The sequence below is a fragment of the Protopterus annectens genome, chromosome 16.part0, assembly GCF_019279795.1.
Source record: "Protopterus annectens isolate FY-2018-M chromosome 16.part0, PAN1.0, whole genome shotgun sequence".
Classification (NCBI taxonomy): domain Eukaryota; kingdom Metazoa; phylum Chordata; order Ceratodontiformes; family Protopteridae; genus Protopterus; species Protopterus annectens.
Window position 1 is genome coordinate 684,308,968 of NC_056750.1, and position 25,091 is coordinate 684,334,058.

Genomic DNA, 25,091 nt, shown 5'->3' on the forward strand with positions numbered 1-25,091 from the left:
GCCTCACCCATATGGACTCAGTCCATCCTCATATCCTGTTCTGTCTGTCCCAATATATGTGCTCAAGTCACTCATTATTAACACCATTTCCTGTTGTCCTGCTTTATATAGTAGGTCCTTAAACTGCTGTATGAATGGACTATTTTTCTTACTATCACAACCCTGATGAGATTATGAATACTACTCTGTCATTACACTGGAATCTGACTGCCATGTGTCTGTCACTAATTCTGAAGATATCCCACAATACTTTCTAAAGTCTCACTCATCACAATTCCCACACCATTTCTAGCCTGTCCTCCTCCTGTGTAGTAAATTCTGGATCCCATAGCATCTTAGCTGCATTGCCCTTCCATCTTGTCTCTTGGATACACAGAATGTCCAGCCTCCTCCAAGCTCTGTCCTGTCAGTGAACCTACATTTAGTCTAGCAATTCTTAGTTCATGTTTGGCAAGTTAATTGGTTTTACCGTCCAGCTTTCACTGAGAGCTAACCCAGGTAACCCAGGCTGGGCAATTGGGCACCAGCTGGCCAGTAGTATACACTGGCCAATGGTGGACATACATCCCTCCCACTGTTAGCATGGGTCCCTGGAATAGGTTGGAGTAGGCTGAGTCCTCAAGCCACTTATCACCAGCAAATACTCATGCCCATTTGGCAACATTAGTCAACATGACCAAATCACCTAGAGCCATATTTTGCATTGAGTGGCTAGTTCTGCCCACAGAGTGCAGTCTATGGTCTGTGTTCTCTTATCTTGAGGATACTGCATGTGATGCCCCACAACTGGACTAGTAATCAAGGAGCCTCAATCCTCACGACTAGCACCAGTGGGGGACATACATTGGGAGGATGACAAGTTCACACACAGTATTTCCGGATGCAGCTCTCTGCATCAAGTGCAATTTCCCTTAAGGGCACATAGAGACCACAGTCAGTCTGGGGCTGGTTTCTCCCTCTTTCTCCAGATCCCTAGTAAGACTCCGCAATGGTACAGCTATAGAGTTGAGTCCTTAGCCAGTGTGCCAAGTCCTCCAACACTCTCTCTGTTCAACCAGTGCTTCTGGTCCCTGCCCAAGTAGCTGACACAATCGTGGAGATTTGTTTTAAACACACACACACACACACACACACACACACACACACACACACACACACACACACACACACACACACTTCTGCCTATACTACAAAGTAGTTATCACTGCCACCAGAACCCCTTATCAGTTGCTTTAAAATCCTTAAAAAGGGTGTCCAATCTTACTGTGTAATGTTACTATCAATACATATGGTAGTTTGACCAAGAGCAAGGCTATTAGGAGTGGGCCACTGTGTCACTAAGTAAATATGCACATACTCTCAGAACTTAAATATGTCTCACAAAGATCAGCCACAACAGTAATGTCTTTCGGCTTTTCCCGGTTACGGGTCGCCACAGAGGAACTCCGGTCTGCTCATGATTGGCAGTGGATTTTTACGGTGCCGAGTTGCCAGCCTGACACCCAACTTTCAAGGAAGGCACACCCATTCACGCACGCACCTACCTGCATGTTTTTAAATGTCACTTGACAGCGGGGAGGACATGCAGACTCTACACAGAAGGCGCTCCAGCCGAGAATCGAACAGGAGAACCTCTAGCTGTGAGGCGACAATGCTAACCGCTGCACCACCGTGGCTCACCATGAAAGGTTTAAATATATTTAATAAATAATAAAAGGATAAGAAAATACTCAGTATATATTTACAGTGATATCAGAGTTCAAAAACACAGGAAATATTTAAAACAACATTGCAGGACAGTCTCAAATAAATAAAGAAAAATATCTAGAATAAGCTTTGCTATATTCCTGACTATAGCTAAGAGAACTACACTGTTCCCTAGACTTACACTTACTCATAGCAAGGCAGATATGTGGTGAATGGATCTTACCAGGTCAAAGATTGAATATAGAATGCTCTCCCTCTCTCTAAGAGAATTCCCAAATTAATATCTCAAATATTACTGCTGGGATAACTTGTAGAATGACATCATTGCTTGTCATCTGACTTCACTTCCTAGGTTCAAAACAACCATTGATGGAATTTGGCAGTATTTAGCATCTACCTGTGAAAATACATACACAAGGGCTTTTCCTCAGCACATGGTACTTGCAGGAAGTCATAAAACAAAAACACTTCCACAGCTTAAGCCTATTAATTATTTTTCCTTCAAGACAACACAGAGAGCTCCCTAGTATAGACATCCTGCTTCTTGCTGTCATAAATTATTTTAATTTCAGCTATTTTTTTCTGAAGTTTTCCTAGAATGAAGTTAACCCCCTATGTTCCAGTTTCCATTATTAAAATATATACATTTAAACAGTTACAACAGTGTATGAACATTTTTGTTCTCTTCCACCAGGGCACACTGTGGATCCATTTTTAAGCTCAGAACTTTATAAAATATCTTTTAAACACATGTCTGTACAAACCTAGTTTGATATATACATGACATACACTTCTAATACATTTGTAACACAAGCATCTTATATGCAGCATGTTGACATTTACAAATGACACATGACCATTTACAAAATTCCAGAGAGCTGTGCTGGCAATATCTCCCTTTGTTACACTTCTATATAAATCATGTTAATATTCATAAATGACATATAATTATTTAGAAAATTCCAGATAGCTGGGCTGGCAGTATCACCTTTCATGACTCTGTGCATTGCAGTCGATGCCCAAAGCTGTTGGTGTCTACAACTCTTCCCTCTACAGGGGGCCAAGTAGAGTCTGTGCTGCTACCCACAGTTCCATTCATTGGTGAGTTTGATGTGTAAACACTCAGCATGTTTTTTGGAGGTGGGAAGAGCCCCACAGAGACACAGGAAGAACATTTAAACTGCAAACAGGCATTGACTGGAGGTCAGGATGGAACCTTGTACATCAGAGGTGAAGACCTTAACCATTATGCCATCTGATCTCTCTATTTCTTGGTATTAGATCTATTAATTTTAATCTGTGTCACTATACCATTAAAAATGTGAATTTGTGATCATGTGATTCAGTAGGAAACATTTAAATGTGATGAATTGCTTTTTAATATCATTCTGAAGAAGTCTGTTATATTTATTGGACAAAAGCCCTTACATTTTGTTTTTGTGTTCTTTTTGTATCAAAGTCTTTGTTTAGGACATAGCCTTACCTATCCACACCATTTTTGTTTTTTAAAATCAAAGTTTTGCGTCCTTCCTTAACAACTCAAAATAGAGTGACAAAGTAAACAAGCAATGGAAAAAAATCTGATCTATATGCTCAATATAAAAAAAGTCAAGGAGATTCACTCCAACATGATTCTTTATCACCATTACTCCTTGGCCTTTACTTTAATCCATTATGTATCATAATAGATTTAGACTATGACATAAACTTGAATACAAGAAAATGAACTAATTAATCAGAGGTTCATATCATAATTCTGATACAGTGGCATTACTAAAAGCAATGAACATGCAGTACTGTGACTAGTCTAACTGTGCAAGGGTCACAGAGTTAATAGCAGGGGCACAGGAAATTAACAAGAGAGTATGCAACCCTCTATACAGGAAAAACCATCACTGGAACAAAAAGAGGCCAGACTGCAATTTGAGTTACAGAGGAGACTCTTAATGACATCAAACTCTCTACAGGTTTAACATATGGTAGATATGCTGAGGAGGATATAGGAAATAATAGAAATTATCCTTATACTGTCATAGAAAGAGGAGTGTTTTTGAGGAGGGATTTCAGTGTTTTAAATTGTGGCTGCAGCCACACAGTAAAACAATCTAAAAAAAAGTCTTGGAGGTGGTGTAGAAATTTCAGAACAGGTAACTTCCAAACATTAATCATAAATTAATTAATTAAACATAGTGATTTGGACTTCAGGAAGCAGGCTTTGGCAAAAATGCTGTGGTCTTGTGCCACTGTAGCAAAAGGACATAATATTGGTATGGAAAAGTGCCACCATAAAAGCAGCAATCTATCTTGTGAAACAAATATGGAAACAAAGACGTAGGGGAAAACACTGTGGTGACCAAATGAAATGGCATACATGGTTAGGGAAAACATATAGTATTTATGAAATGAAAAGGAGGAAAGACAGAAAACAAAACCATTTGTAGAAAAAAAGCATTGAGGAAAGCAAAGTTCCCAAATAAGGATAGGATAAGAAGTTTTGCAAAGAATGGACATAAAACCAATTTACAGATATGCAAAATAGCAAGAAAAGTAAAAAAAGAAGAGTAATGGAACTTAAAATAACTGTGAGTAGGGCAGGAAAGCATCATGTAAAAATTGTGTACCTAAATAAATAAAGGCAAGGTTCATATGCATTTACCAGCATGCAGTCCAGAAGACCATTTAGAAACCTACCCCAAATTCCCAATTACTTTAAAGGACTTCCTGGTTAAGCCACTTGTTCAAGGTCATACAGCAAGCAAATGAAGGTTTGGGAATTCAAACCCTGTAACACAGGAAGTAGCTTCTTAACAGCTCAAAGCCTTTCCCTCTGCAACACGTGTCAAACAAGAGTGTCACTGCTAAAAATCCTCATAGGGTAAAGTTACCAAAGACTGGATGAAGGTAGATGTAATACCCCTTTGAAACAGTAGGAATAAGACATAAGGATGACATTATCAATGTGCCAGATTAAATTTGATCATAAGGAAAAATCAGACTTGCTACTGAATAGAAAATACATTTTGATTCTCTACAAAACAATAGGGTACAGGGCTCAAGATGATATGGATTCACAAGAGAGTGGTCAAATCTTATAACTCGTAGTCTGGATATCTACGATATTAGGTCTGTCTAAGTTAGATTTTATAAAAGGTAGGCAGCAGCATGTAGAGAAATAAAGGGATGCTGTGCCCAAAAATATAATTATGTCCTGAGGCAATCAACTAAATAATATAAACACTGTAGGTACAGAAAATTCAGTTTTGTGATTGCTGTTTTTTTCACTGTACTCAGGATTTTAGCAAAGCATAAGAGAATGAAAGGAAACTTGATGGATACTTGCTACTGATGCAAAGCAGCAAAGCAGGGTTGGCAATGAATTAATGAAGAAAATATTAGAAGTGACTTGGCATGCTTACACATACTGTCTAAAATATGATGACTTTAATTCTGCAAATCCAATAAGCAGACAGCAATGAAAGAATTGCTCATTTTGTGGGAGGGTCTAGCAAAAATAAATGAGGAAAAGAACTTGGCTTTAAATATACCAAATAACCAAAAGGATAAACAAGCAATGTGAGAGACACCAGAAAATATGGGTGACAGAAAAGCATGACATAAAATGGAAGAGTCATCACCAGTGTAAAGCAAAACAATAATTTATATATGTGCAGGCACCTACAGAAATTCCAAGATTATACTGTTATAGAAATGTTTATGCTCTTAACTTTAATCCAAATTGACTTATTCAGCTCTCCACCTACCTAAAAAGCCAGACTCAGCATTCACATCTGTGTACTTCCCACCACCTATATCCAAAGCAAAACTCGTGGATATCTTTAATACTCCACTCACAACTTAAACTAAAAATACTCATCCCTTCGTAACATCAAAACAAATGTTCTGGTCCCTGTAACCATAACTAAACAGCTTCTTATCTGACCTCAGTCTTTTCCAGACTGAAGGATCCATCCAAAATATAATTACCATTAATAACTCCTGGCTTGACCACCTAATCAATAAGTATGCTACTAAAGTTAGCTCTTTTCAAACTTGTCATCCTAATGTTTCCACTTGTCGACCTAAAGTAAGCGACCATTGTGCTATCACATTCAAATGGCTCAAAATTCTGCCTCCACCCTCTATCATATTGAAACCCACTCCTGAAAAACTATAAAATCTACACAATGCAGTAACCTTTTTTTCAGGGCAGAATTTTATTAAGCCTCATGTGTTTAAGCTACAGTCTATAACTACCACAGTCTAATTCTCTAAACAAATTTTGCCCTATATTAAAGCACCTTTACAGAACAACAAATCTGATGTGGATGACAAGTATACTATGATCACTTTTAAAACAAAAAGATACTACATTCTCTTTCCACATGATCACAACATTCACATCAAACAATATAACCAAGCAGAGAAGGTAATTAGATGTTCAAAAGAAGTGTGTGTGTGTATGTCAACGTTACAATGTCAGATGTTTATAACAATAACTTTCAAATCATAGATCCTAAAACAATGACACAGCAAAAAACTGAAGTGCTCTAACATTGAAACTTACAACATCCCACCCCCTCTTTCTAATTATATATAACAACTCCAAGAAAACACTACAGCTGGGAATGGGCAAAACTGCAAACCCAGCAATCTTGCACAAACATCTACCTTCACAGTTTGCTCTTTTAAGTTTTGTAGTTATGTCACTTCAATATTGTGCCTTTTTGATATCCTGGGTTTGCTGTTATGAATATTCAGCGTTCTAACAGGGAGACACATTTATGCATGTGTTCATGTACTGTCAGTAAACCTAGACTTTTAATCCCCCCCAAACATTCTGGAGGGTATTCAACAGTCTAACTGGTCAAATAAAAAGCAAGTAATCCAACTCCATCTTTTACAGCCAAGAAGGTGATAAATGTGTTTGCCCTCTTGCCTTAATTACCTCACTTTGATGAGCAAATAAGCTCAGTGACTCCCTGCATGGTTGCCCAGAGGCTGATGGCCTCTAGTCCTCAAACTATGCGGAGATACAATTACTTCACAAATTTAATATCTCCTTAACATCAATTAAACACACAGCAAACATTTCCAAAAAAGTGAAAGGAAGCAATAATTGCCCATATTCCATATGTAGCAAAGTAACACATCTGAATATAGTCCTACCTCACTGTTACCTCATCTAGTTGAAATAGTAGTATAGAATCAAGTCACATTCTAGGTTTACAAATAAAATATTCTTTCCATTCTTCAGCTTGGATTTCTAAAAGGGAGGAGCACCCAAATTGCCCTTTTCACACTTACTGATTTTATCCTTGAAAACTCTACAAAGTTAACATAACAGTTATACCATACATAAGAGTATACAAAACAAAGCATTTATCCCTTCCTGATGTACAGCAAAACATTTCTCCCTTCCTGATGTGCAACAACATTTAATGCCCTCGCTTCATGTATATAATTATGCACATTTCTACTCCATTTTATTTGATTTGGAAATGTTTTACTTATGTTTATTTGCAATCATGCTTTTCATGGTTCGTATATTTAGTACTACTGGTAGTTAGCCTCAACTTTACTATTGCAATGTTAAAATTTTCATTTGAGTGACTCTAACCTGTATATATCAATATGTCTATGTATACACCTTGCTTACCTTGTGAATATTCCTTACAGTACAATGCATTTCTTATCTATGTGACAATGTATTTCTAGGGATGTGGACAAAATAGATTCACTTGAGAAAAGTCCAAAGCGTGGTAAATAAATGTAATACAAACATATTACACAACCTCAGTCCTGTAGTTGCTATCATACCATTTAAACATTATAACATCAGTGATGGGGGTTAGCACAAACATCTTAGCAACTAAGTTATAAATGGGTTAGTCACAGAATTATAAGCAAACTGCATGTCAGAATGGCAAAAATTCTTTTAAAGAATGTCTGCCAAACACATGCTACAGAATACAAGCCACAGAAAACAATCTTACTAAACACAAAACAAATGCAACTTTTTCAAAATCAAAACTGCTTTCACTGAAATATAAAAATTATTCTTTTGGAGACAAAGTACCCCACTTAACCATGTATAGAGTGGTGGCTCCTATGTATTCATGTTTTCAGACTGAATGTTCGGACTTTCAAGTGCCATAACAATGGCAGTCAGAATGTCAAATCCAAAATACCCCTCCAGCAAAAACAGCTTTTTTTCAGGGGGCAATTCCCCCTGCATCCCCACACTCCCTACAAATTATATATACTAACTCTGAGATCACATTACAGTGGGGAAAGGGCCAGTTCTACAATCCCTGCAGTACCATGATCACACACTGTAGTTTTCCCATTTCTCCCTATATGCTGACATTACGTTTTGCCATTGTCTCTCTAATAGGTTCATAGTTTCATACTCTCTCTCTGCATTTATGTCTGTTGAGTTGCTGTCATGTACTAGCCCCCTACACCTCTTTTCCACTTAAAACTGCCAACTTCAAACACTGTTTCTACTCCTCAAGGGAAAAGGAACATAGCTCTGCCACAGTAGCCCAGATAAGTAAATATACCAATCACCCATACACACAGAAGAAAACAGACTGACATTAAACAAAATGTTTCACCCCATATTTGGCAAAATTACCTGCCTGTCATTCTAATAATGTCCCACATTAATTAATTTTGAGGAAAAAGTAGAACCATCAAATTATATGTATATAATGTTTTAAAAACTAGATGGCAATAAATCCGTAGTGCTCCTTTATAATTTGCATGGAGATTCAGTAAGTTCACATATACGTACACACAGTCAGTAAATGTGAATGTACACCCATGTGTGTGCACACAGATGCATATTTCACTTTCAGTGTTAATCATGCAAGAGTGTTCACTGTGGTTTGGTCTGATTTAATTTACCTGTTTATATATGGGCATAGCTGTCTGTCACAGTAGCTTAATGAATAGCACTGTTATCTCACAGCTAGGTGTTCTCACCTGGGTGACTCCTGGTGAGAGTCTGCATGTTCTTCCTCTATATACATGGGCTTTGTCAGGGTATTTTGGTTTCTTGCTACATCCCATTGATATACATGACATAGACTGGTGACACTAAATGGTCCATATGCAGGGACACTGATATACAGTTCTGAAAAAATTAGATTCCATTTTCGTGAGGCCAAATCTGGAAATTATACCCACAAATTTATAACTATAACTTTCAGTCTTTACTATGATTTTTGTAGCATTGTCGCCTCACAGTAAGACACTGTCCGGTTTGATTCTCAGCTAGAGCGTCTTCTGCGTGGAGACATGCGTGAATGGGCGTACCTTCGTTGAAGGTTGTGTGTCAGGCCCGACAAGCTGGTACGTAAAAATCAACTGCCAATCATTAGCGGACCGGAGTTTTGCTGTTGCGACCCCTAACCGGGAAAAGCCGAAAGACACAAACAAACATATATGTAAACTAGATAGTATTTTATATATTTATATATATATATATATATATATATATATATATATATATATATATATATCTATACACATACATATATATATATATATATGTGTGTGTGTGTGTGTGTGTGTGAGAAATATATATATATATATATATATATATAATTAAAGAACAAATGCAGAGTCCCTTGTTACGTATTTAGCAAACCCAAGAGCAACAGACAGCAGATGAATCTTGTATCTTCAGATGCAGTGCAATGCAGAGTACCAAGAATACACTCCGTGGTGGATATAAAACAAGCAAAGGTTTATTATGAACAGAACAAATAACGTAAGCGCTTTCGCGGACTCACACTCCGCTTCATCAGACGTAAAAAATATGAAGAAAAGCAGCCTTTATATATATAGCTTAATAGTGCTCTAATAATCAGTTAAGATACAGCTGTACATGATTATGTGGGCAGGTCCATGCTTAAAGCTATAAAGCATTCAAAGGATTCTTTAAAACTTTTTACTTATAACAACATTAAAAGCTTGTTTATAATAGAAAATTATTAAAAACATCTTAAAACGTAAACATATTCTATAGCAGCTATTTCAATTTCCTAGCATTCAAAGCGGGCTTAATGGATACAGTGTCATTTAGACCCCTTCCCCTATGTGCACCTAAACGTAAAATCCATTTTAATTCAGAGTTCTCAGTATCATTCACAATGTTGCCCAAGCGCATATTTTCAAATTGTATATGTAATATTTGAAACAAGAATGTGTGTTCAGGACCTTCATGGATTACGTGTTTTGCAATTGCACTGTATTCATCCTTTCTATTTATGTTATAAACATGGTCTCTTATGCGCTCACGAAGAGACCTGTTAGTTTTTCCTACGTAGTAGGAAAAACACACAGTGCAATGCCCAACATAAACTACATTTCTAGTGTTGCAATCTCCTTTACATCTAAGTTGCCATAAATGTCCTGTGTCGGGATGTTTAAAAAATCTCGATTCGTCAATATAAGCACAGTAAGCACATTTATTACATTTACTGGTACCTCTTAATGTAAAGGGAATTATAGCTTGCATTCCTATTTCATTTTCCTTATAGCATAAAGACTGCTTCAAAGTTTTATTATTTTTATAAGTAAATTTTGGTACATTTCCTACTAACTTTTGTGTTTCATTATCAACTAATAGGATGTGCCAATTATCTTGGACAATATTCTGTACTTGTTTAATATTACTGCAATAGGGTATTATTATGGAGGGAGTATTATCTACCATAGCCTTTTCTCTCACAGTTGGAGTTGCAACTGGAGAGAAGAAAGGTTTAGCCCTTGTTTTTCTAAGGGTTCCTACTTGTGAAAAAACATCATTAATTTCTGACTCCACATATCCTCTGTCCATAAAACCTTGTTTAAGATCTATTAACTCTTTTTTAAAAGTGGTATCTTCACAGCAGAGTCTTGAAATTCTCATTGCTTGACCCTTGACTATATTATTAAATAGCCTAGGGTTATGCATACTGGTATGATGTAAAAAGGAAAAGCGATAACACGATTTCCTGTACAATTTAGTTTTCAACACATTATCCTCCAAATAAATATTGACGTCCAAAAAATCAATACTTACATTTGACCAAATAGCTGTGAATTTCAAAAATTCACAGGTGGAATTGACATATGTAAGCATTTTTATTATAAACAAGCTTTTAATGTTGTTATAAGTAAAAAGTTTTTAAAGAATCTTTTGAATGCCTTATAGCTTTAAGCATGGACCTGTCCACATAATCATGTACAGCTGTATCTTAACTGATTATTAGAGCACTATTAAGCTATATATATAAAGGCTGCTTTTCTTCATATTTTTTACGTCTGATGAAGCGGAGTGTGAGTCCGCGAAAGCGCTTACGTTATTTGTTCTGTTCATAATAAACCTTTGTTTTATATCCACCACGGAGTGTATTCTTGGTACTCTGCATTGCACTGCATCTGAAGATACAAGATTCATCTGCTGTCTGTTGCTCTTGGGTTTGCTAAATATATATATATATATATATATATATATATATATATATATATATATATATATGGGTCTACTTTTCTTGATCGAAATTTCAAAATCTCGAACAAAAAAAGGAGAAACCAACTTAAGTGAAAGTGCACTACATCGAAAGTGCACATCCGCAAAAGCTGATTCACCGAATCAGAAAAAAATCAAAACAAACTACTTTAAACAACCCTCACACCCCCCCCCCCCATTAAATATACTAACTCCAAGATCGCACTACAGTGGAGAAAACGATATATTTCGTTATCCCCACTGTAATGTGCATCGGTGACTTAGCTTTTGCGAAAGTGCACTGTCGATGTAGTGCACTTTCGCTTAAGTCGGTTCGATGCTTAACTGGGTTCGATCTTCTGTTTGTCAAGAGAACTGTGTTTTCGACAAACAGAAGTAGACCCATATATATATATATATATATATATATATATATATATATATATATATATATATTATACACAAACACACACACACGCACACACACACACACACACACACACACACACACATATATATATATATATATATATATATATATACATATATATATATGGACACACACACATATGTAAAATTATATATATATAGACACACACACACACACACACACACACACACATGCAAAATTAAAGCAGATGCTGTGTGTAGAACATACAATAAAGTAAATTGACAGAATTATAAATAGTGAATGTAAGAAGAAATATACATTGTACTGAATGAGTGCTCTGGCCTAAAATGCCAAATTCCATCAAAAGTCAATACCTGAGCAGTGAAAGTTCAGGATTCACTGCTCTTTCCCATGGGAAAATGGAAAATCCTGGTCCCTGTCCATAGGTTTTATGTGTGTATGTGGGAGGGGGGAGCTACAGGTGCTACAGGAGTCAGATGCAATTCAACTGCACTGGATGGATGGATGGATGGATGGATGGATGGATGGATGGATGGATGGACTGAGGGGGCTGATTTTGTGTGCGCCTTAATGGTACTGAATACATCAGTTTTAAGAAAGATCATAAGATTGAAACAGGACTAATCTTACGAACTTTAAACATGCAGTGACACTGAAATGGGCCCTATTCCTATCATATGTTTGTAGGTTCATAGGTGTTTACTAGGCTAACGACCCCAAGGGACTTTTTAAGCCAAGCTATGCATCCCAAATCTCTAATACGTTCTGATACCCTTGATAAGTGTGAGCATGGGCCTGGGAGAAGAACCATTTACAGATTACCTGTTTGCATTAGAGACATAGGTGCCAAACCATGGATGAATTTCTGTTTTCCCATCCATTTGTCCAAGTTGAACTTGAAATGGGTTAGGGAAGAACTCTGCTTCACATGGATGGGGAGCCTCTAAACAATAGATTGTTGTTGATAGATATTCCATAGACTGGGTAGTCTCTGGGATACATACCTATCTCTCCAGCAGGTTCTATTTATGTCACAGGCAAGGTTTAAGTCTTTAGAATGGGTAATTATGGTACTGTTTGCTTTGTGGATATGAAGGAGGTCCATCAGAGTTGGTCTGACAATGCCCTGTATGTCAGGCATAGCTCTCCCCTCAAAAGCCTGTAGGAGACAAAATACAAGTATAGGGTCTTGAGGCAGTCTGCATATGACATATTACTTACACCCTGTATTCTTTTAGTGAGGAACCTCTATGGACATTCCGGTTGTAGGATATGCCTGGTTAGGTACATACCAAAGGGGGGTCTTGTACTCAGTGATAGGTCTGATGTATGCCAAACACATTGGAACAATGACTTCCTTGGACTTAGATGCCATACCTTTGTTTATAAGTAGTGCAGTACAGAATGATTTCCTCACCACTGTAAACACGTGATGATCAAAGGCTAGGTTACTATCTATGTGTGTCCCTAGGTCCCTGACTACTGGGTCATCTCTAAGGGGTGTGTTGTCAATATGATAGTTACCAGGGATGGATGACTTCCCAAAGGATACTATTATGCATTTCTTGGCATTTAGTTTTAGTCCATGGCTCTGACACCAGTTGTTTGTCTGTGTCAGCCCCTTCTGGAGAACATCTGTGTCAGTGTGAGATTCAATGACAGCTCCTAATTTGCAATCATCTGCAAATTTAGTCAGCCAGAGACCACTGACATTGGTCTTGACTTCTGAGAAGTAAATACCAAAAAGTGATCCCTGAGGGACTCCACTTGTGACTGGCCTCTTTGTAGAGGTGGACTCCCCCAATTCTAACTTCTTGGGTCCTGTCAGTGAGCTAGTTGGCTATCCACCGCATGACATACAGGTTTGTACCTAACCTCTTGAGTTTGTCAACAATGCCCAAGTGGGGTATTGTGTCAAATGCCTTGGCCAGGTCAAGGTAGGCAGTGTGAATGATTGTGCCCTTATCCATTGCATTGGTGACTTTCTCAAAGAAGTCCACCAGGTTGAGTAGACAATATCTGCCCTTGATGAAACCAAACTGGGTTGAGTCCAGTGTCTGGAGATTTACTATCTCTATTTTGATCATCTCCATGATACTTCTTTCCATGGCTTTGCATATAAGACTAGTGAGACTTATGGGCCTGTAGTTTCCAGGGTCTGTAGTTGGCCCCACCTTTGTGCAGATGGATGACTGTTGCCTTTCTCCATTCATGATGCATGAAGCCTATTTGGAGGCTACAGTTAAATAGTAATTCCAGAGGCCCTGATAGGTCATGTTTCATGCTATTTATTAGAAGGCATCCTGGGATATTGTCTCAGCCCATTGATGCAGTGTTCTTGGAGAAAGCATTAAGGACCTGTTCCCCGGTGATAGTAGGGAAGTTATATTTGATATTTCCTGAGGGAAGGTTGAGGGGGAGAGAGGAGTAAAGTTGGAGCTGACTTTATCAGCCAGGAGGTTTGCTATATCTTCTGGCTCAGTATAGGTGGCTCCATTTACAATGAGCTCTGTACACAATTGTGTATTGCCTTTGAGGTTGTGGACATAGCTATTTAATGTTTTGTGGCTGTCCTTGGCCTGGGAGGCCAAACTTGCCTCAAATTTGGCTTTGGTAGACTTTATTTGTCCTCTGAGTTGTTTGTTTAGTTTGATGAGAGGGCTTGTATCCTTCTGCGTGTTGCACCTTCTGATTTTTGCCATGATTTTCTTCCTCCTGTTATATATCTGATTAATTTTGTGATTCCACCAGGGTGGCTTGTTTTTTGAGTTAGTTCTGTACTTCTTCCTGGTAGGTACAGCTCTCTCTATGCAGCTATTAACATGCTTGTACAGGGTTTCTGTGAACAGTTCTGCATAGGCAGAAGTATTCTCATGGTTTGTGGGGGCTTGAAATTTTGCCAGGTTCTCACTTAATAGCAGGAGACTAGCCTTAGAATAGTTTCTGAATATTTCTGGTTTAGCTGGGGTCCGGGTTTTATTTTTACTTCAAAGGAGACCATTTGTGGTCTGACATTACCAGGGAAAGCATTACAGTAGGGGGTGTGCCAAATTAGTGAGGACCATATCCAGTATGGTTGTACCCCTGGTTGGTCTATTGACTATCTGGTCCAGGGAATTTGTGTTTACAAAATCCAGGAATCTCTGTGCATGTGCGTGTGATGTCGTATAGGATTTCCAGTTTATTGTGGGGTAATTAAAGTCACCCATGAATATGGTATTGGGTTGGATGTTTCTAATAAGTTTTAATACATGGTATGGGGTTCCTGGGTCATAGAGGGGGGACCTATAGCTTGTAAGGAAATGGTATTAGATTTTCCTATGGTGATTTGAACATGAAGCAGCTCAAGTGCATTGTCCTGTTTGACCAGCCTTGAAGTACATTTATTTTTGATGTAAATAGAGACACCTCCACCTTTAGTCCTTGCCTGTGAAGTAGCTGGTCTAAATGTGTGTAAGGCATTATAACCTTGCACTGTTGGTGTGTTCTCCGAGGCTTTAAACCACATCTCAGAGAACACCCAGACATCAGCATTCTCTAGGGTAAAGAGAGCTTCTAGGGAGTGGAGTTTTTTGTTTAGGCTCGTAGCACTGAGCAGTAATACCTTTGATCATGGCATAGGAAAAAAAAAACTTTAGAGTAACATATGTGATGAAAGCCAATTAACGTGCCATGTTCTCTAACAGACTAAGTGAACAGCGCTGCATGGCTAATTCTCAAATGAAAGATAAGTACAGAGCAGCACTGCATTGCAAGTCAACTTCTTTCCAGGTCTTTGAAATTCTGCATTGACTAGATGAGTAACCAGTCTTTGAAATGTATTCAAGTTATACTTGACATGTAGTGATACTCTCAAAGGTTCAGAAAAAGAACAGACTTTGAATCAGAAAATCTGACAGAAGGACATTTTGACTGTCTGCCTCTCTTCCAAGATCCTGTATGTGGGAGTTTTAAGAAGCAATGACGCTCTACCATTCTATCAGGCACAAAGGAACTATGTTAGTGCCACAATCCAGAACATTTCACTTAGTTACATCAAGTTAAATTTACAGCTGCTGATCACAAGAGCTTTTACCTTGACATGTAATATCACTGTTTTTCAACCGTATGAGAAACAAACCTATAGACAGACAATTTAATCTCTACTTCAAATATCAGATAAAACTTAAAAGTGCTTCTTGCCTTCTTTGGTAACTATAACAGAAAATATAAAACATTTTGAAAACTGTTATCTACATCAGTTTGTTTTTCTGATATTCAGATATTAAAGGGGTTCCCCAGAGCTCGTTATCATGCTGTCATATTTTTCATAGCCTGAGGCTTGCAATACATGTAGGATATCAGAAAAAAAGTTGTGTATGGCCTAAAGAAGAATATCAAAGTGAGAGAGACTGCAGTTCTCATCCTTACCTGTGTTACTCTGAAAGCCAGGGCGACTGAAATTATAGTTCTCAATTTCTTTATACCAGCTCTCTACAGGCTCCTTCCCTAAATGAGAGAAAATTAAACGAGCAATTAGGTAAATAAATACAAAGGGCACACAATACGAAACATGGGTAACTACACAGATCCAAAATAAATACAAAGGGTGCACAATACGAAACATGGGTAACTACATAGATCCAAAATAAATACAAAGGGCACACAATACGAAACATAGGTAACTACACAGATCCAAAATAAATACAAAGGGCACACAATACGAAACATGGGTAACTACACAGATCCAAAATAAATACAAAGGGAACACAATACAAAACATGGGTAACTACACAGATCCAAAATAAATACAAAGGGAACACAATACGAAACATAGGTAACCACACAGATCCAAAATAAATACAAAGGGCACACAATACGAAACAAAGGTAACTACACAGATCCAAAATAAATACAAAGGGAACACAATACGAAACATGGGTAACTACACAGATCCAAAATAAATACAAAGGGAACACAATACGAAACATGGGTAACTACACAGATCCAAAATAAATACAAAGGGCACACAATACAAAACATGGGTAACTACACTGATCCAAAATAAATACAAAGGGCACACAATACAAAACATGGGTAACTACACAGATCCAAAATAAATACAAAGGGCACACAATACGAAACATGGGTAACTACACAGATCCAAAATAAATACAAAGGGAACACAATACGAAACATGGGTAACTACACAGATCCAAAATAAATACAAAGGGCACACAATACGAAACATGGGTAACTACACAGATCCAAAATAAATACAAAGGGCACACAATACAAAACATGGGTAACTACACTGATCCAAAATAAATACAAAGGGCACACAATACAAAACATGGGTAACTACACAGATCCAAAATAAATACAAAGGGCACACAATACAAAACATGGGTAACTACACAGATCTAAAATAAATACAAAGGGCACACAATAAACATGGGTAACTACACAGATCCAAAATAAATACAAAGGGCACACAATACAAAACATGGGTAACACACAGATCCAAAATAAATACAAAGGGCACACAATACAAAACATGGGTAACTACACAGATCCAAAATAAATACAAAGGGCACACAATACAAAACATGGGTAACTACACAGATCCAAAATAAATACAAAGGGCACACAATACGAAACATGGGTAACTACACAGATCCAAAATAAATACAAAGGGCACACAATACGAAACATGGGCAACTACACAGATTCAAAATAAATACAAAGGGCACACAATACAAAACATGGGTAACTACACAGATCCAAAATAAATACAAAGGGCACACAATACAAAACATGGGTAACTACACAGATCCAAAATAAATACAAAGGGCACACAATACGAAACATGGGTAACTGCACAGATCCCAAATATGGTCAAGGGATATGTAGTACATAGCTTTCATATTTTTTTCGTCAGACACCAATATTTCTCAACTTTTTTCCTCTGAGAGTTTCCATACTATACCCACATTCCTGTCATTCATTTTACTTTCTTCTCCAGAAGATTGGAGAAACCATTTTCATTTGTACATAGTCCTCAAGTTGTCCCATGGGGCTATTCTGAATACTTGTCTTTTTTTTGTTTGTTTCTGTACAAGAACACAGATTAGTGTTCTATGACAGCACAACGCTGCATATTACCAGAGCCTGTACATGAAGAAAAGAACTACCAAACTTTCATCAAGACAGCACTTAGTTTTTAACTTCTGACTAAAGGGAGAACACATTGGGCTGAAGGGCAAGAGGTGTACAGGAACAATAAGGCTCTTTTTTAATATTGTGTTTTTAATATAACATCAATGCAACATTTTCTCACCACACTACCTGTCCACATTACCCTTTTTTATCTTTGTGACCTTGATTTCCTTAGTCATCACTAGGAGTGGTACTATTAACTTAGAAATTCTGAAAATAGTCAACAGTTTTAGAAGGGATGGCACAAAAACTTGACAACAATTTAAGGACAACCCTCCTAAATCTGTACAGTTGACAGGTAAGCAGGACATTAATGTGCTTGTGGCTGTCAGGCACAAGAGATTAGCAGACACTTCTTTGAGATTAATGTTAGTCTTGGTATGAACTAAATGTATGAAAAAGATTGCGCTGGTTTCTTCACCCCTCATGACACTAAACATGAACCTTTACTCATATCCCCAAAATAAGGTGTGTGTGTGTGTGTGTGTGTGTGTGTGTGTGTGTGTGTGTGTGTGTGTGTGTGTGTGAACATAAATCCAAATCCAAGAAAAAAAATATCTAGCACTCAGAAAATGAACCTTGTAGGGAGTTCATTAGGCACCGGCTTCCTAACACACAAAACAGTTTCACTAATCAAGCATCATAGGATTACACGTTTTGGAAACGTGCACCATCTGTGTTTTGTGCATATGTATATATATGTGTGTGTGTGTGTGTGTGTGTGTGTCTCTCTGTGTATTTTTTTATTAATTTATGTTATTTATTTATTTATTTAACATTTGTTTACCGGGAAGGTCTGACTGGACACTGGTCCTTTTTCAGCAGAGGTCTGGGGAGAAAAGCTCCATGAGTAACAGTGAATTTTAATGCACACATTACAATAATCAATAAAGTGTAATGTAAACAAAATGTAGTATACATAAGAAAATACAAATTTGTTACATCTTGACAACAAAACCTAGGCTTTGAACATAGCTAGCACTATTTGTAAAGTATGACTTATGTCAAGATATGAGGTTAAGACAGTTCGGGAATAAAGGCTTAATTAAATTAATTAAGTAATTAATTAATTAATTAATTAATTAATTAAATAATTTAATTAAAAGATTTATATATATATATATATATATATATATATATATATATATATATATATATATAAACTAATATGCTATCCGGGTAGCTCAGCGTCTTGGAATTTTTCTGAAATAGTTGAGCACATCACTTTTATCCAAATGGCTGTAGCCCATTCACAAGAGACTCATCCTGGAACAAGCCTTAAAGTATATTATCACAAATGCAAACTTGACTTCATTATAGGGCTATGGATACTGCACAGCATACAATACTGACTAAAAGCATGGTCTACTCACTCCATTACACCCAGAACAATATCCCATCATTTTTATACATCAGCAACACTTGGGCCAGAGTACATATAGCACTACATCAGCATTATGATATTCTGTAATAGCACTTATATCTAACTCAAGTCCTAGCCTTTTTTGTGTTGCGATTTTATTAGCAAAGACCTTTTTGCAATCTGCTAACAAATACAACATTTTTTGAGGGGCATTATACCAGACATTCTCCAGTTTGGTTCTCATCTAGGGTGCCTTCTACACATAGGATGCATGCTCACCCAGTGTTTACATGGTTTTCTCCAGGTGGTCTTGCTTCCTCCCACATTCCAAAAACATGTTGTAGGCACATTGGTGACTTCTAATTTGTCTACAGGTGTGTATGCATGCATGTGTAACATGTAAAAAAGGCTTGGCAATCTACTTCCATCCCCCTCTTGCCTAGTAAAGACTGTGGATGGTAATGGCTGTCCACAGGATTCCTAAAGTTGCCAGCTATGACTCAAGTGTAGATGGATGCCTGCCTGCCATTTGTGATCACATGTGTAATATCTTAAAATTCCAGTTCAGTTCAGTTTAATTGTTGTATCTTTTTTTCTGCCAAACAGCACTAATCCACCTGTTTTCAGCACTTACAAGTGTAGCATATTTTTGTATTTTACCAAGTTAGGTCAGTGACATATTCATTTCACCCCCAAGGGACACTTTTTCACCTCTATATACCTTTAATAATATCACCGACTTTTATATTTCTGTCTTTCAGTATTATGTATTGAAATCAAATGTAAAAATTATAAATAGTGCTGTCCCCATATTTAGTTTATTTAATTTTTATATCTAGTTTAGTTTAAAGCTTCATTCCTGCCACTTCTAGAGTATATGGCTGGCATCTCCAGGTGCTTCCAGTATATAAAAAATAAGTAATATAGCATTATTTAACAAACAGTTGATCAGATGATTCATATTTAACCAGAAGACATATCAGAATAAGTTTACTGAGTAGCTAGAAAGTAAAATGTAATATCTCAGAGAATGTGGCTGGAGCATCTGGAGGATTTCTCCCCGGGCCCCGGGCCTGAAAACTGGCTTCATTCCAAGTCAGACTTTCCCAGTTAAAAAAAGTTAAATAAATTAAATAAAGATTACATATACATTGATATATGAATCATAAGTTAATAATTCATATTTAGTCGCTTCCAAGGGCAACGACTCCTATTACAAACAGGTCAATATTGAGTTATGCTATCATTAAAAAGTATTGCATATGTATATTGTAGCTCATAACCATGAAAAAACATTACAGTTATGAAGTGCCATTTAAAAAATAAAGTTGCCATCATAAATCTTGCTTTATTACAACTCACTGCAGGCGCTCACTTTAAACATTTACCATTCATGAGTGTTACTTAATCCATCACTAAAATGAATTATACAAGTGCATGGCTCAGATTATAATCCCAAGGCATACAGAACTCCATGGAGAATTTAAAGAAAGCAAGTTGTGTATCACTTTTTCCTTTAAACAAAGTCACAGGATTCCTGAAAAAAAGTGTTTCAAAACAATTTTAATTTTTGATATCTTATATAACTAAATGTCTCATTACAGCCTATGATACTGGTTTATAGAGCTTTTTAATCAGGAGCTACTTTGTTGGCCTATGTGATAATAATTTCCAATACTGATTTCCCAAGTTCCACACACCCTGATTCATAGCTGTAGGAAGTCTAATATTTTTAACACCATCTTGTAAGACAACATACAGTCTGGCTGTATAGAACATCCTAAATTTCAACCCTGATTGCTATAACACTTCAAAATGTGTAATGCAGTATGTAAGTCTTTTGCAGGATAAATGACATATTGGTTATTATATGTGAATGAACATATCTGTGTTCCTTAATAGCTAAAACATACACTTTTGTTAGAATAGGTTTAGAAATTCACCAAAAAAAGAACTTTGCTTATCTGCTTGACCAACATACATTTTTATAGAGTCTGCTGGTGGTATCGATGGGAAAATCTAAAAAAGACCCTGAATTCAAATTCCAACAGCTGTTTTACAATAATTCATTTGATTAAATCCATATAAAATTTCCTTGTCCTTGCTCTAATCTCAGTAATCTTTCTTCTCCATGAACTTGGTGACTATGTTTTACAAATACATGCATCGTCTTCTGGTGCATTTGTGTGTGTCTATCAGAACCTGAGAGATTTGTAAGGTAAGCACTAATTCAATACAGTTTTGTTTCACAAACACTGTACTAATTTTATAACAAGTTTCACTCTGACCAAGCCAGCCCTTAACTGAAGGCAGGTTATGCCTGGTTTGCATGCTGTCTCCAATGCAAAAACAGAAAAAAAATCTAGCTGAGTTTCTGTTTATTCCAAAGAAACAAAAATATCAAGGGATACAATGCAGAAAAATAAAATAAATTAGGAGGACTCTCTGCAGAGTTAACAATTTAAGATTAGGTTAGCTGCTAGCAATGTAGACCACCACCACCAGTTCACATTCTGCTGGGATAAGCTCACCCACCTGAGATGTCATAAATGCCAGAACTCTGTTTGTAGTAGAGGTTTTCTCCCATGTCTGATTGACTGTGTTTCAAGGTTCGGATTGCCAGCAGATGATCGGCCCATTTCTGAGATGATTTGCACAGGTCTTTGCTGAGTTGAAGTGGTGGTGCTCCGTGTTGTTTGCGGTAGGCATTGTGTGCATCTAGAAACTCCTTCTCAAACTGGTTCCACTGTCCACCTGAAAAACATTAAGTCTTTTACAGCTCTCTGTGCTTGAATTGTAGGATCTTGAAATCTGTAACATATTACTTCTGCATTCAAAAATAGATACTTATGCAGTTAATCTATTACATCTAAAAGCAATACTGTTTATATGACACATACATGCACATACGCGTATACACACATGCATAGACACACCCCGGGATTCATGAAGCTCGGCGCAAGGCCAGTGTAAGGTCTGCGCCGGCGGTGCAGTGAATAGCCGGCGCAGTAGCGCCATATGCATATTAATGAGAGTGCACAGCAACCACAGACACGTGCGTAGTGTACGTGAGCGAGCCCAGGTAGGATGCGTCTGGAGGCGTGTCTAAGCCGGCATGAGGTGAGCAACCTAATGTGCTGACAGCCACGGTCCGCCCATAATAGTAATGGCAGCAGCCAGGTCCCGTGCAGAATGAAACGCACGTAGAGTATGCAACATAGTACCGTCCCAAATAAACGGAGAAGCAAATACAAGCCACGAAGGCTTAAGTGTACCCATCCAAGGAGCAAAGGATACGCATAAGACCGCGTTTGTCCCGCAATGCACCATCAGTGGTTACACTCAGAGAAGGTGTACAGCAGCATGTCAGCGCGCCGCACCGACATAGGAGCAGCGACTAAGGTCACCACCTGTCCCACTCTGGGTGGGGCAGTCTCTCTATGGGCAGTTGTGTCCCGAAAAAACGTATTAAAAATGGCAAATGTGCTAAGATTGTAGGACATAATGATATCCCGTATTTAATGTAATGGTAGCGTGAATTGCTTATTTCTGTAACTGAAATACCTAAATGTCACAAGAAACAGAATAAGCAAGCAAACTGCCACAACAATAAGCTTTTATTTAGGCAAACAAGTGAAGTTCTATGCTATATAGTGACCGTGTGTATGTGTCGGCCTGTAAAGTCAGATATGAGACCCGGAAATATCCCAGCTTGGAAACTGGAAAAGGTGGCAACCCCAGTAGCGACATGGGCATGGTCACCAGGGTTACCAGCTGTCCCAATGTGCCATGGACAGTCCCTGATTGGACAGTTGTGTCCCTGCAACAATCGGAAAAATGGAAAATGACCTCAGATCCCCTGCCAAAAATATTCCCGCAATATACATGTAATAGTAGTATAAAACATATACATTTGTATATGAAACACATACATGGCATAAGAAAATGAATAATGAACCTAAATGCTTACAGAATAAGCTTATAGTATGGCAAACAAGTGAAGTTCTGTCAACTGCACTTGCCGTGGGTATGTGTAGTCCTGCAAATTCGAAGTTTCCACATAACATGCCCCACTATGGGCATTGGAAAAGGTGCCAACCATAATGGTCACAAGCAGTAGTGAGAGTACATAGCCGGGTAGCTGTGTTGACATAACAACAGTAAGGAATCAAGATACCTTAAACATAGGCAAACATGTGCATAGCAACATATCCCACACCCAGCAACGTCTCTGTCGCATACACTGGATGGCGTATGTTGAAGTGTAATATCCAGAAGCAGAACCCATGCATTCAGATGTAATACACAATAGCCTCATTGTACATGTCAGTCCCACCCATGTACACCTGTGCACCCTAACCTGCTAGCATCCGTGTGCAGCTATACACCCACACACAATATGCATACCTGAAATGTGGTAAGATGTTTGTGTTAGGCAATGCCACGCGGGCAAATACGTACCCCACATGTCACCAACCCACCTCAGGTACAGATATGTAAATGGCTGCATGTGAATGTGTCTGCAGAATGTGTACATCCCGCATGTGGTATGTACCTGTCGAAACCATATAGGTTTGCATACGACACGGTGCACATAACTGTACACATGTGGACAAGTCGGGTTGTTGAACCACCGCATCAATGATTAGCTATGCAGTGAAGTCGATCACATATAGCGGAACACGTGCCTACCAAACAGGACGTCCTAACAGGGTGCTACAGGCAAAGAAGGGGAAGGTGGGACATCACATGTGGAGAGTAGCGTTGCCGGACGGCCAAATACACACGGTCAAGGTAAAGGACGGAACAACATGCATATGGCCGGATGGATGTTGTTCGAAAAATATATATAGAAACACATATGAAGTGCCAGTTTAGACTCGAAATACTATATAATGCATTGAATTGTACCGTACAATATGGCAGTAGAACTAAGCCAGCATGTAATTGGTGAAGCTAAGCTGTAGTGTGATGGAATTCTGATCCTGGCAGTAACCAGTACAGCAGGCTTATGTCTGTCAGCATTAATTATCTGCTGGGTTACAGAACAATAAATGTATGTACATGCATAACATCACCCCTTCCCCTGAGGAGGATGGCCTTGTGAGCTCTATCGAAGATAACAGTACAACTCCTTACCAGAGAGACAAAGCAACGTATTAAGAAATTAACTGACTACAGTATCGGAACAGTCTAGGGTCCTTGAAACAGCTACAATCACAGAAGGACACTGTAATTGACAAGGTGCCTTGTGAGGCTGTGTTATTCTCATGGGAAAACATTTTAAAAGCACGACCCCAGCACCCACGTATGTATAGACTATTGTGGACCATAGTGATGGAAATGCCCTGTGACCGACCACGTCAGTAAGGTGGGCAAAAGCTGATTGTAAACACTATATAAAGAAACTGCTTACTGTATAGAGTCAGACAAAACTCTCATACTTGGACTGTATATTATTTAGCCTGCCTGTGTACACTACTAAAACTTTCTGAACCCGAGCCTCCTGTGTTATTGACTGTCACTTAGAAAAGCCTACTGATAACTACAGTCTGGTTTTAACAACTTATTTGACATTGTGATCCTTGTAATCCGGAATTCCCTTGGTAAGCTACAGGTCAGAGTGCATGGCTGGTTAGACATCTACGCAGGAGAATTTGCCTAAATGGTTCTTCTTGAATGAAAAGACCTCCGACTGAATTGTTGTGTGTAAAGAGGCTGTTTACTGTCTGATCTGTGGCTGAAAAGCGGAAAACTGGATCCCAAGAAGAAATCGTGCAGCCTTAAACAGGAGGCTCAGGTAAGGAGTGTTTGCCTCTTTGTCTCTATTGTAGATCAGGGACCAGACTACATTGTGTTTCTGTTAACAGTTGTGATAGCGGGTCGAAGACCTATCCAAATACTGTTTT

At 38.0% G+C, this 25,091-nt stretch overlaps 1 protein-coding gene across 3 annotated transcripts in view; it reads right to left on the reverse strand.

Annotated features, from left to right (window-relative positions):
• The window catches only part of LOC122790830, a 754,878-nt gene that overhangs the window by 225,410 nt on the left and 504,377 nt on the right, over positions 1 to 25,091 (reverse strand). For all 3 annotated transcript variants that reach the window (XM_044058466.1, XM_044058465.1, XM_044058467.1), the window contains 2 exons: positions 21,718 to 21,936; positions 16,032 to 16,109 (listed from right to left, as the gene is read on the reverse strand). In XM_044058466.1, the coding sequence (XP_043914401.1) occupies positions 16,032 to 16,109; positions 21,718 to 21,936 (297 nt within the window). The remainder of the gene's footprint in view (positions 1 to 16,031; positions 16,110 to 21,717; positions 21,937 to 25,091) is intronic.